General features: G+C 34.3%; 2 protein-coding genes across 6 annotated transcripts; both read left to right on the plus strand.

Annotated features, from left to right (window-relative positions):
• Window positions 1–605: 605 nt before the first annotated feature.
• Window positions 606–3856, plus strand: LOC116115215 (uncharacterized oxidoreductase At1g06690, chloroplastic). Of its 2 annotated transcripts, none has more exons than XM_031401384.1 (10): window positions 606–1042; window positions 1177–1268; window positions 1360–1400; window positions 1524–1688; window positions 1779–1801; window positions 1935–2006; window positions 2221–2388; window positions 3082–3164; window positions 3241–3303; window positions 3558–3706. In XM_031401384.1, exons 1-10 carry the CDS (start codon window positions 826–828, stop codon window positions 3570–3572), a joined length of 939 nt encoding a protein of 312 aa, XP_031257244.1. In that variant the 5' UTR covers window positions 606–825; the 3' UTR covers window positions 3573–3706. The 2 variants fall into 2 exon arrangements, with proteins under 2 accessions (XP_031257244.1, XP_031257237.1); XM_031401377.1 differs by having other exon boundaries at window positions 607–1042; window positions 3554–3856.
• A 779-nt stretch (window positions 3857–4635) lies between these two features.
• LOC116115059 (transcription factor PIF4-like) lies at window positions 4636–9822 on the plus strand. Of its 4 annotated transcripts, none has more exons than XM_031401217.1 (9): window positions 4636–4749; window positions 5870–5959; window positions 6086–6959; window positions 7049–7147; window positions 7224–7289; window positions 7991–8056; window positions 8131–8439; window positions 8585–8702; window positions 9256–9822. In XM_031401217.1, exons 2-9 carry the CDS (start codon window positions 5889–5891, stop codon window positions 9258–9260), a joined length of 1608 nt encoding a protein of 535 aa, XP_031257077.1. In that variant the 5' UTR covers window positions 4636–4749; window positions 5870–5888; the 3' UTR covers window positions 9261–9822. The 4 variants fall into 4 exon arrangements, with proteins under 4 accessions (XP_031257077.1, XP_031257069.1, XP_031257061.1 ...); XM_031401209.1 differs by lacking the exon at window positions 4636–4749 and adding an exon at window positions 4776–4788; XM_031401201.1 differs by lacking the exon at window positions 4636–4749 and adding an exon at window positions 5097–5227.
• Window positions 9823–13254: the final 3432 nt, after the last annotated feature.

Raw genomic sequence — 13254 nt, forward strand, 5'->3', positions numbered from 1 at the left:
TTTTTTTAATAATACATTTAAGAGTCTTTATCGAATTGTTTAACCATTCAAAGATAGTTATCAAAAACAAATCTTTCTGTAACATGGGGTTTATAGGAAAGCAATAAACCCATTTCCTTAAAGAAAAAAAAATCATTAAATTATCCTAGATAGATAATGAAATGGATTCTGTTAATTTTAAAATATACTACTATTTTTTTAAATGTAAAAACTATCATATGCAAATATAATCTCTTAAAAAATGTACGAAATATGTTTCTTTTTTTAATAGTGCTATTCTTACAAAGAAGCCTACAAAGGAGACATACAAAGTTAATCTCCACCCTTCATTTTCATCATTTCTCTCTCTCTCTTTCTCTTTTTTCCGTTTTTCTTTTGTTTTTTCCTTTACTTTGTAAGCTACTTTGTAAACTTGTTTGTACGGATAGACTTATTGTTCTTTTTTTATTTATCTTTCAACTTTCTCACATCGTCAGGATGTGTGCATGATCTAATTAAACCTGGAATTATAAACTTATTGTACACCTAGATTATTTATAAAAATGTTATTTAAACTTTTAATAATTTAGACGAGCCATTCGGCTATAACTGTATTGGGGCGTCGATATGCATAGAGTTCATGAACTGACGTGTCCTTTCTAATGGCCAAGTAAAGTCCTCACTCCTCAGTACTCAGCCCACCATTTATTTCCCCTTTCTTTCAACATTAGATTTCACCACTTCTTCATTCTGCGAAACAATTAATCTCCATTATTTATATTTTACATATATAGCTTCGAAATTGCGCGAATTGGAAGAACCCTTCTGCGGTTTTTCCATTAAAAAATGGCTATGCAAGTGAGTGGTGCATCATGTTTCTGTGTGTTAGGACGAAGGAGATCAGTTGGTACAGTAAGAGCGGTTGCTTCTGAGGATTTTACTACTTTGAAAACAACAGAGGAGAAAGTTAAATTAGGTGGGTCTGACTTGAAGGTAACAAGGCTTGGAATTGGAGCTTGGTCTTGGGGTGACACCAGTTACTGGAATAACTTCGAATGGGACGGTCAGTTCAAAACTACTTATTTAATTACACAAGTTTGTTCTTTGTAAGCCTGTTATATGTTTGAAACTCTGCGTTTGAATAACATTTTCTACATGTCTCCGTGATTATGTATCTGTTGTTTTTTATGATTACAGATAGGAAGATGAAGGCTTGTAAGGCTGCTTTCGATACCAGTGTTGATAATGGAATAACATTCTTTGATACCGCTGAAGTTTATGGCTCTAGGGTTGGGAAAAATGTTTCATTTATTTCTTAATTCCGTTACATGGAAAAGTTAATAAAAATGCAAAATTAATGGTCATCATCTGTTATTGCAGGCTTCATTTGGTGCCATAAGTTCTGAAGTATTATTAGGAAGGTACATTCTAAGAGTTACAGTTCTCCTTTGTACTTTTGTTTTGGAAATTAGAAGTAATCAGCAATTAATGTTTTTTTCTTTGTGGAAATTATGATAGTCAAATTTAATGATTCTTTTCTGAAGGTTTATAAAGGAAAGGAAAGCAAAGGATCCAGAAGTGGAGGTGGATGTTGCAACCAAGTTTGCAGCTTTACCGTGGAGGCTGGGCCGTCAGAGTGTCCTTACAGCCCTTAAGGATTCCCTCGGTCGGCTTGGACTTTCTTCAGTTGAACTTTATCAGCTCCATTGGTCTGTGTTTTATGAGCCTGTTACATGATTTTATTTCTGAATATCTTTGAGGAAAATAGTTGCTAATCAAAAGTTGGCATGGATTTTCAGGCCTGGAATATGGGGAAATGAAGGTTGTTCTTTTTCATGCCTGATGCCATTGTTTCATTGAACGGTTGAAATCATGTAGCTAGTAGTATCAGATGTTTATAGAAGCCAATCCTTTGAGCTTCAAAAGAAGCTTAGTGTTTTTTAATCACTTTTCAGGGTACATTGATGGTCTTGGAGATGCTGTTGAACAGGGCCTAGTGAAGGCTGTTGGCGTTTCAAACTACAGTGGTATATTTCTAATTTCTACTATTATAATTGACTCAATTTTTCCAATTGGATGTCCAAAGTTTGCTACAAATGATTGCTTTTTTCGTTTGTACTATGGAGTATATTAGCATCTATATGCAGCAAAAATCTAATTGTGGCTTCATATATGACTTGAATTTCCTTGTCCTCCCTTATCATAGAGAAATATTATGATTTATATAGTAGCTTATAACAGAGAAGCGACTTCGTGAAGCTTATGAGAAGCTTAAGATAAGAGGAATTCCACTTGCTTCAAACCAAGTGAATTATAGTCTCATATACAGAGCACCGGAAGAAAATGGTGTGAAGGCCACCTGTAATGAACTTGGGATCACTTTAATTGCATATTCTCCTATTGCTCAAGGTGAACTCTCCTTCTGTGTGTTCATGCTTCATTTTGTCCAAGGAAATCTAAAGATATCAGTGCATCCAGTATGTCAGCCTAATAACTCTGTCATTAAGATATGTGAGAGAATGTAATATTTTTTCTTGTTCACCATACCTAAGGTCTTTTGGGCATTATATGATTAATTTAAATACATATAGAATCCATCTATGAAACATAAGGAACTGTACCTGTTTTAGAAATTGAAATAAGCACTGATGTTGGACAGAGATGAATTCATATTTGGGGGGCCAAGTTAGATTTTGTTTAGATGTAACTCTTAAGAAGATCTTGGTTGTTAATCATCACTCAGTTATTATTGAGGTGTATATTTTCTATATTTAGCCCCCAACTATTCCAGGATTTGAATTTAGGTTGGGCAGATCACATTTTTAGCTCTTGTTAGATGGGGCTGTGACACAGTTAAGAACCGAAAAGATTGTTTGGATATCAAATCTTCCTATTATCAACCCATATTGGAATTTCTGAAATTAATAAAATAAATCACAGATGAAACAAACAAGAGAAGCCTATCATAGCATGTCTATAGGAGTGTATTTTCTAAACCAATCTCAAAATTTAGGAGTCCCGAAACCTCAATAAGTTGATTTTTTGTGTTCAACTGTTGAATCTGGTCTGATGAAGCTTATATTATGATTTAAATTTATGCAGGTGCTCTTACAGGAAAGTATACCCCAGAAAATCCACCAACTGGTCCTCGAGGCCGGATTTACACTCCCGAGTTTCTAACAAAGGTAAGGCATTTCCAAAGTTATGAGAACCCCATCACGAATTCCAACTTGATTACTGAACCATATTTGTATCATTCAGCTCCAACCACTGCTGAACAGAATTAATGAATTAGGAGAGGCCTATGGCAAGACTTCCACACAGGTACGTTCTTGTCTTGTTCTTCTACTGGAATCTACATAGTTATTTGATGTGGTCACTTGGACTTTCGTATCTGTTTGAAAAACAAGTTATTAGAGAAACTCATGTTTTAGCATCGGTTTTTTTGCACACGTCTATCCAAGACAGTGAAAGTTGTTTTACTCAGCCATTTTATATTACCATTTTGCTGTTATAGCAATTGACCTTACAAGCAAACTTCTATATGATCATAGAACTCTTACTCTGTGTATAGGTAGTCCTCAATTGGTTAATAGCACAGGAAAATGTTGTGCCAATCCCAGGAGCCAAAAATGCAGAACAGGCCAAGGAATTTTCTGGTGCATTAGGTTGGAGACTCAGTGATGAAGAGGTGAATGAGCTGCGCTCTATGGCATCAGGGATAAGACCAGTTGTTGGTTTCCCAGTTGAGAAGCTGTAAATTTTTATGACTGGCATTAGCCGCATGAACTTTTGAATACAGCAAACAAGCAATAGAATTACACTGATATGAGCTCTGAATGTCAATTACAATTGTAGAAGGGTCTACTCTTTTTGACACTCATGTGAATGATAATATTTCCCTACTATCTGCACCATACATTATTTGTTGCAAAGTCAGGGTTAGTAAAAAAGTTCAAAATCATTTGTGAGAAAGAGAAAATAATTGGAATTTAAGGTTAAAATATCACTTATGTGAATGCCCCACTTAAATATAGTTAAGTTCATTTTATTTCAAATTTTATCAGGACTCTCCTTATAACTGTCCAAAAAAAGAAGAATCTCTTCGAATTGATGAAATCTTCAGAGTTCTCCTTAAAATTACAAGCAAATCTTTTTTTTTTTTTTAATTAGAGAAAGTTAATTGCTTTATTTTCAAATTTTTTTATTTAAATCATAATAAAAGGAAAACCAATTATATTTGACTAATAATCAAAGGGTGAAAAAGAAAAAAAAATGGTATTTTATAAATGTGATTGTTTTATTTTATTTTATTTTTTTTAAAAAGAAAAAAGACAAATCGTCTTGCATCATCCATATCAGAATTGATTAGTTGTCAAAAAAACATTTTTCCTGACAACATTGTCCCTAATCATTGTGTAATAAAATACAGCCTGTTACTGCGCACGTGGTACCACCTCTGTTTACTTTCAGATCACACCTTCAATGCCTCTGTAGTTGTAGATTTCCTATCTCAAACTGGACCCACTTTCCCCATAACCCTCTCATATTTAGCCACGTGTACTTCACTGAAGTGGTTATTATCATTTTACATTTACGGAACTCCAAGTAAGTACATTTTAAAAACTGGTCCCGGATTCTCTTAAATTTTCTCATCAACTTTTCTTTACAACTATACCAGTACCAGCTTTTTAAAGAGAGAGAAACCACAACTCAAGTGCGCTTCTGTTTCAGTTTTCTGTACAAGAGAAGTCATAGATTTAACTTTTGGTCAGCTTTGCTTGATTTCATTTACATTTTCTATTCTGGGTATGTTTTTTCAAGTGTTGTTTATTTTGTGTTTTGTTTGTCTGGTTTGTTTTTGTAAAAGAAACTGTTTTTCCTTGTCAAGTTCTTGGTTTTTTGGTCTTCAATGGTGGCCTGACGTCTTTAGCTGTTTTTCTTTTTCTTCAATTTTGAAATTTCTTTGCATGATTAATGATTTTGAACGCTTTAACATGGGCTGCTATATCTTTTCTCTCTCTTTGCTTCAATTTTCAATCATTCTTTTCCCTTTCTTTGGCAAAAGGTTTGAAGATTGGTGTTCTTTATTTGTTCTAAACTTNTGGTCCCGGATTCTCTTAAATTTTCTCATCAACTTTTCTTTACAACTATACCAGTACCAGCTTTTTAAAGAGAGAGAAACCACAACTCAAGTGCGCTTCTGTTTCAGTTTTCTGTACAAGAGAAGTCATAGATTTAACTTTTGGTCAGCTTTGCTTGATTTCATTTACATTTTCTATTCTGGGTATGTTTTTTCAAGTGTTGTTTATTTTGTGTTTTGTTTGTCTGGTTTGTTTTTGTAAAAGAAACTGTTTTTCCTTGTCAAGTTCTTGGTTTTTTGGTCTTCAATGGTGGCCTGACGTCTTTAGCTGTTTTTCTTTTTCTTCAATTTTGAAATTTCTTTGCATGATTAATGATTTTGAACGCTTTAACATGGGCTGCTATATCTTTTCTCTCTCTTTGCTTCAATTTTCAATCATTCTTTTTCCTTTCTTTGGCAAAAGGTTTGAAGATTGGTGTTCTTTATTTGTTCTAAACTTGCTTTGCCATTAAAATATTAGTGAGATTGGTGATATTTAATTATGATTAAATCTAGTCTTACTCCTTTAGGAATGGAGATTCATTCAACTCTTACTTAAGATACTTCTTTATATGGTATAAAACGTTTCTACATAATACCAGTTGCTCTTATTTTTTATTTGGGTTAGTCAACTAATTAATTAAATAATTTCACTGTGTTTAGTGGGATCAAGTATTATATTATTCTCCCACTGTTAATTATAAAGAGTACTTCAATTATGTTTATTAATATAATTAATTTACTGGTGTTTTCTGTCTTGTTATGCAGAAATCTTTGTCTCGGAGCCATGAATCCATGTATCCCTGAATGGAATTTTGAGGTTGATCTCCCTGTCACCAATCAGAATAAACCCATCGGGTCTGTTCTCTCTCTGAAGTTAACCTAAGTTACCCCTGACTGTTTTTTCTGTTTTCTTTTTCTCTTAGAAGAAAAATGAAGAGTTGAAACTTATTTGCCTTTCTTAGTTTTCATCTTATTTAACAGGCCAGAGCATGACCTTGTAGAGCTCTTATGGCGAAATGGGCAGGTAGTTTTGAACAGCCAAACGCATAGGAAACAAGGTCTAAATCCTAATGAGTCTAGACAAGTCCAAAAACAAACTTTAAGGGAAAGTAGCTCATATGGGAATTCAAGTAATTTGATTCAAGATGATGAAACGATCTCATGGATTCAATACCCGCTTGAAGACTCCTTCGAGAAAGAATTCTATTCCAATTTTTTTTCAGAGCTGCCATCTGGTCCGATGGAAACTGATAAGCACACAAAACAACTTGGAGAAGAAAAGTTGGTTAAATTTGGTGCTTCAGGTGTGGCCACAATTTCACAACCACCAAATGTTACCAATCCGGTCGTCCCTGGAATGAGTAGGAATACAATGCCTCCTCCAAGATTTGAGCTTCACGATGCAGCCCAGCAAGACAAAAATTTAAGTGGCTTTGGAGTTGTTAATTTTTGTCAAACCACAGCTCCCTTAAAGGGCGAACTAGGATCTTCTAATGGACAATTTGTTCAAAAAGGGACTGGAAATATGACAAAGGGGGAGGTCAGGGAGTGTTCAATGATGACAGTTGGGTCAAGCCATTGTGGTAGCAATCAAGTTGCATATGATCTTGATATGAGCCTAGCTTCCAGCAATGGTGCGGGTACTACTGGTATATCTCCTGGAAATTTAAACAGTGATGTCCGGAAAGTAATTTCTCAAAGTGAGAGAGGTAAAACTGAGACACTTGATGCAACTGTTACTTCATCTTCTGGTGGATCAGGCAGTAGTTTTAATAGAACAAGCAAGCAATGTACTGGGGATATTAGCCGCAAGAGGAAGAACAGAGATGCAGGGGAATCTGAGTGCCAAAGTGATGTAAGACTGTCTTCTTCCGCATTCTTCTTGTGAATTACTGTTGACTCTTGTCTAGTCTCATTTACACATTACATTTTATTATGTTATAGGCAGCTGAACTTGATTCAGCTGGGGGGAACAAATCATCCCAAAGATCTGGGTCATGCCGCAGGAGCCGTGCTGCTGAAGTGCATAATCTCTCAGAGAGGGTATGATACGATAAGTTTTCTAACGTTTTAAATTGCAAGAATTTGTGATTGAATATTAGAAAGTACATATGTGCAGAGACGAAGGGATAGGATCAATGAGAAGATGAAGGCATTGCAAGAGCTCATACCCCACTGCAACAAGGTCCTTCCTTTACTTTTCTGGCTGAAATTTGTCAGTGTTTTTACCTTTTACTTCCATATATTATTAATTGAAAATTTTCTAAATTAGCTAGTAGTCCCATGGTGGAATTTCTTTCTTTTCTTTCGAAATTGTTATTTATTTTCATCATTCATGAGAAACAATCATGCTGAATATGATATTGTCATTTGTTCATTGAGCAAGAAACTCTATATTCCATGAGATTAGCCGTGATTTGTTCTACAATTCTACTGACTTAAAAGTTGACCTTTTTGTTAATGACGTGTGGAAAATGAAAATGTTAGTTTATAAGTAGGAAAACAATAAACTGTAGAATAGAAAATGAGTCGTAGGAAGTTAGAATTAGTACGTATATAAAGGACAAACAAGTAAGAGAAAATGCACTCTGATAAATTATTGTCGAGTTTGACTATGGTATAATAATGGCAAGAGAAAGACAGAAAATGGGTAAAAAGAAAAGAGAAAGAAAGACTAGTAAATAATAGATGGGGCAAAGTCAAAAAAATAATCTGACTCATTTCCTTAGAGGCCGTGCTGAGTTCTGTTTGAGTTTTTCATATTAAATCAAGCTGCCAAAAGAGTAAAATAGAAACATCCTAATTTTTTTTTTTTTCTCTGATGTTACTCCATTTTAATAGATTATTAATGGTTATTACTCATAGAAATTAGTTTCAATCTTGCAGACAGATAAAGCATCAATGCTAGATGAGGCAATTGAATACTTGAAGTCTCTCCAGTTACAACTTCAGGTATGATATCAGAGAGTCTTATAGGTGTTTACCTTATATTGTTAGTCACTCATGCCACTGACTATTATTTCTAGCTTTTTCAGGTCATGTGGCTGGGAAGTGGTATGGCCCCCATGATGTTTCCGGGAGTTCAGCATTATATGTCTCGCATGGGTATGGGAATGGGTCCGACACCGTTGCCATCTATGCCCAATCCTATGCATTTGTCTAGGGTCCCGCTAGTTGATCAATCCATGTCTATTGCCCAAGCACAAAATCAGGCTGTAATGTGTCAAAATTCGATGTTGAATCCAGTTAATTACCAAAATCAGATGCAAAATCCAAACTTCTCTGATCAATATGCACGTTATATGGGTTTTCACTCTATGCAAACGACCTCTCAGGTTTTGCTCTGTCTGTCACAGCTTTGTTTATGCACTCATGAGAAAATAATCTGCAGTCTATTGCTTTGTAGGAATGTAAATGGCTCTTATAGTTCTTTTTGTTGAGTACAGTTTTACAATTATCTTCTTGCTTTATGTCTTTCAGCCAATCAACATGTTTAGATTTGGTTCTCAGAGTCGAACTATGTCACCGCCTAGCACTAGTTGTGGACCCGTCACGGGAGGAGCTGCAACAGATAATGCCTCGCTAAGTGGCAAGACGGGTACAACATTTCATTTCAATCTTTTTTCCATGTTTCATAGTGTTGGAATCAGGAAGGCTGCATTATTCTTAGGAATCATAATGCTGTTGTCCGTAAGTGGATTTAAACTTCCAAGTTAACCGTTGTTTCACAATAAAGCAATTGTTTACAGAACGGTACTTATTTTATGGACTTCAAGAGAAAGTTAATTTGTTTTCTTTTTTCTCTTAATTTTCACCCCCCTTATGAATTGAACAGTCAACAACCTTTTAGGAACTTGGCCACATATCATAAATCCCTTTATAAATCATTGTGTAAGATTAAGCTATATCGATTTTGTATTTTTTTTTTTTTTCTTAAAGCTAAACTATAGATCATAAATTCAGTTATCTGTGATTCTGCTAGTATCCTTTTCAAGTTTTTTCATTGTTCCTACATTTTTGGTAAAAATTGTTTTAATGTATTTATGAGTGTCTTTTTCTTACATGTTAAATCGTGTCCATTCCTCTAATGTCACAAGCGTCTTGTCCGTATACTATTCTTTTTGATAGCACCATTTTCTCATTTTCCACAGGTTAATCAATGAGAAAACCAGGAAGGAAACTTATGACATACTTATGGTCCCCCTATATTTATAATGGGACCATAGGAAGATGGTGAAAGCTTTGTTCATGCTGGTGGCTATTTGGTACATTTATTTATTGCATAGCATATCAATTCCACATTGATTGCTCTGTTATAAGTTCTCACCGGATAGGTAAAAGAGTTATAGCTCCGATGGGTATTTATGAGGGGAACAAACAACCGTCACAAGAGTCGAGTCGTCATGTCTCAATCACAAATTGGTTCATTGAACTTGCTACGTAAGGTTACGATGGTGATGGAATGAGTCAATTCGAACTTTAGTGCTGCAAGGATTGAGACGGGAATTAACCTTCTGCTGGAATATTTTTTTCCTGCCCTCGCAAAAATCAAGATTGTTGTTGCTATTACATAATATGTATAACTAGTTACATGCATTTTCTTGCCTGTTGGCATTAACATGTAAAAGCTCCTGCTATCCCTCTTACCTTACAAGTAGAACTGGATGTGTAATAATTCTTCAGCCCCTGAAACTTAAAGCATGAAAACTCCAATAACATTTATTGTTAATTTTTTCCCATTAAATTAATTTGCTTCCATCATTTCAAGCTGCGGCAACTAGTTATCAAGATTATTCTTCCACCAACGTTAACTGTCCGTAAACCACAACTAGGTGGTCTTGCGGTTAACCAGAATTCTTGGATATATTACTCAAAAGATCTTGAGTTTGATCCATCTGAGTTGTTAATAGGGGTGGTCACTGAGGGGATTTGTCCGACTGTCAACTTTAGGATCTTGAAAGATTAATTGAGTTACGTGTAAACTGATATAAATACTCTCGATCAACAAAAACAAAAAAAACCGTTAATTATCGTATTTGATTAAATAAATTAAGCATGGTATCATTGTCAAAGAGTAAAGGAAGCCAACAACCTCGTGATTCTTGAGATACCATGCATGCATCTGTAAGAGGCAGAGCATGTTACCTTGTTATGGGTACTTGGGAACAGACTCATGAATTGTGGGGACTCATAAAAACCAGCAGCATTAAATTCTTAGGTATTTATATTATTACAATTGGTGGATTAAGTTAATCTTATTTGTTTGTTTTAGAGTACATATCTATGACTATGCTAGTGTTAAAGTCGTTATCTGTAAATCCCAGAGACACCATTGAAAAGTTGGTATCATTTCATTTTATGCATCTTGGATTCGTTATCTAAAGATGGTTCCATACTTTTTCTTATTATCTTGTCTAGATTCGTGTCTCCAAAATTCTCTCTCTCACGCTCAGCAAGGATAGGTGAGCCAACCAACTGCTACTTCCGTGAAAGTTGAGTTGTGATTGATCTTTCACCACCATTGACTTGACTCATACTTGCTTCTTCTCCTTCATAAAGTTAGCACAAATAAATATAATATCAACCTAAATACTAATCCCGCGCTGTATTTACTATTTAGAACCCGTTTTTTATATGTTAAGGTAACAATTTTCTTTTCTTTTGGTGCTCTACTCAAACAATCCCTTTGTCAAATATATAATGCTTTAGCCAAAAATAAAAGATAAAAAGAAATCTTCCTCCGCCTAGCAAAATGTGCAAAGGATTTTTGTTTTTGGCTTTATACTTCGTGTTTGTATTCTTTGTTCTCAATATTCCCTCTCTCTTGTCAAAGCATGCATTCTCCATATTGATGTGGACCCTCTTAACCATTATCATTTTTCTTTTCTTCTCTCGATTGAAATTGTTACAAATTTTTCAATTAATTTTTTTTTTCAAAATATATTGAATATTTAATTCAAAAAAGCTAACTAATTATTAAGATTGTAATTTAATATTTATCCCAAAATAGTATTTAGTCATAAAGTGATGTTAAGTACAGGTCAGGTCAAAGACAATACAAGATGGAGTAAAATTATTTATTTACAAGCAGAAATAAGTAAGAATTAGGCACTGATACTTTGTGATTGTTACCTTCATTTCCTTTCCTTTCCTTTTCAATTCATTTCACCGATGCTTTGTCAAATCCCACTTTATGTGTGGACAAATCAAGACTCTGATTGAAGTTGATGCAAAGGCTATATAAAAATTAGGCACTAAGGTCTAAGGATTTGGCACTCATATTAGCATTAGTTTGCCCAGCACTTAGTTCTATATTTAGTTGCCTCTCTCCCCTTCGTTATACTTTTTTTTTGAGTGCCTATGATGAGTATCACTTTCAGTTCAAAATGGCTAAATTAGAACTGTCATTTCCACCACCTAATTTAAATATTCGTGTCGCCAAGTTTGAGATTTAATAACATTACTAAATTTATTCTAGAAAAACCTTATCTTCTATTGCTAAAGCTGCCTGTTAACATTTTAATTTAAGTGATAGGGCCCCTGAAGTCGATTCTTTTTATTGCGTTTTCTCCGGAAATAATGACCACCGCAAAGACACACATTTGTTGACCCCGTGGTTGCACACCCATGGCCCCATGCGACTGCAAACAAAACGTGACGCAAATCCTTTTCCTCGCCAACATATATTAATTCAATCCATCTACCTAAGAAAGACACCGCCTGTTTCTTCCTTCCTCACTAACTTAATTATTTATAACAAATTAAATTCTTATTATAAAGAAAATGCAACAGTCAAATTCATAAAATATAATATTGTTTATTTGCAAGTGGCCATGATGTCCATTCTCTTATTTCCAGCTTGCCAGAACTAGGAATCACTTGTATTCAAATTGATCCCAGCACGCCATTGGACCATCGCTACCCAGAAGCCCTTGAGAGCTAGCCATCAAGGGTTACGATTGAATTTACTTACCTGTTGCTCAACTCTAAAAAGACATCATCGGCATCTTCATCACCATCAACTTAAACCTTTCGTATTCCCCCTCATCATCAAAGATATCTTGTTGCTAGTTCTACTTTATTACTTTTTTTTTCTTTTTTCTTTTCTTTTATCTTCTTTTAAACCCAACAAAGATAATCATTTTTCAGGGAATCATTTTGAACCAAAATTATCTGCCTAGGCAAGTTGTGTTGGACTTGGACCCATAAGAATAATAATAATAAGCATATCTAACCATATAAATAGATGCCACTCAAAGATAGTGGTACAGACAATTCTCTAGTTTTAAGAGATATCTCTTCTCTTGCCTGATATCCTTTTTCTTTGATGTTGGAAGGTATAAAGAGATTGATGGTCCACTCTTTTCAAGCTTGTGGCCAAAGCCATTTTGTGTCCACAAGTTGGAGCCAATATGTGTGGTCTGGTCATCTTCAAATCCTGCAATGCCACAAACTTTATGTCCCACTTGATTTCAAGTCAATACAACCAACTGGGCAGACTTGATAGTTTGCTTTCTGAAATGGGCTTTGGCCAATTATTGGAATATCTTGTTCCCACTCAATGGTTAATCTTCTGTTGATTACAAATGTTGTATTGAGATTTTCCTCAGCTCTAGTTACACAATAATACATTATATTTTTTTGCCTTTGTAGTTTCATTTAAAGTACGAATATGTCCTCGGGTTTTCAGAGACAAAAAAATAAAAAAAAATAAAGGATAAATTATTAATTATTGAGTTAACCCGGCCAGCAATGCACAATAGAATATTTAGAGCATCTCCAAATGACTCTTTATATGACCTAAACTCTTTATTATAAAGAATTTATCCATAAAAACAAAAGTCCAATATGCTCTTTATCTTTAAAATATAAATTAGAGAGCGAGTTTAACTCTCCACATTTAAGGAATCAAATTTCACTATTTATCCTAATTTTAATTAAAAAAAATTACAAGTACTTATGTATTTTATTTATTAATTCTCTCTCCTATTAAGTCTCTTTCTTAAAAATAAAGAGCACCTTCATTAAATTTAAAGAGTCTATTGAATTTGAATAAAAATTATATATTTTATATTTAAAATTAATAAAAATACTATTTATTTATATAAAATATGCTCTTCAAAATAAAGAACACCATTAAAGATGCTAAG

Source organism: Pistacia vera, unplaced genomic scaffold (genome assembly GCF_008641045.1).
Source record: "Pistacia vera cultivar Batoury unplaced genomic scaffold, PisVer_v2 Contig122, whole genome shotgun sequence".
Taxonomy (NCBI): Eukaryota; Viridiplantae; Streptophyta; class Magnoliopsida; order Sapindales; family Anacardiaceae; genus Pistacia; species Pistacia vera.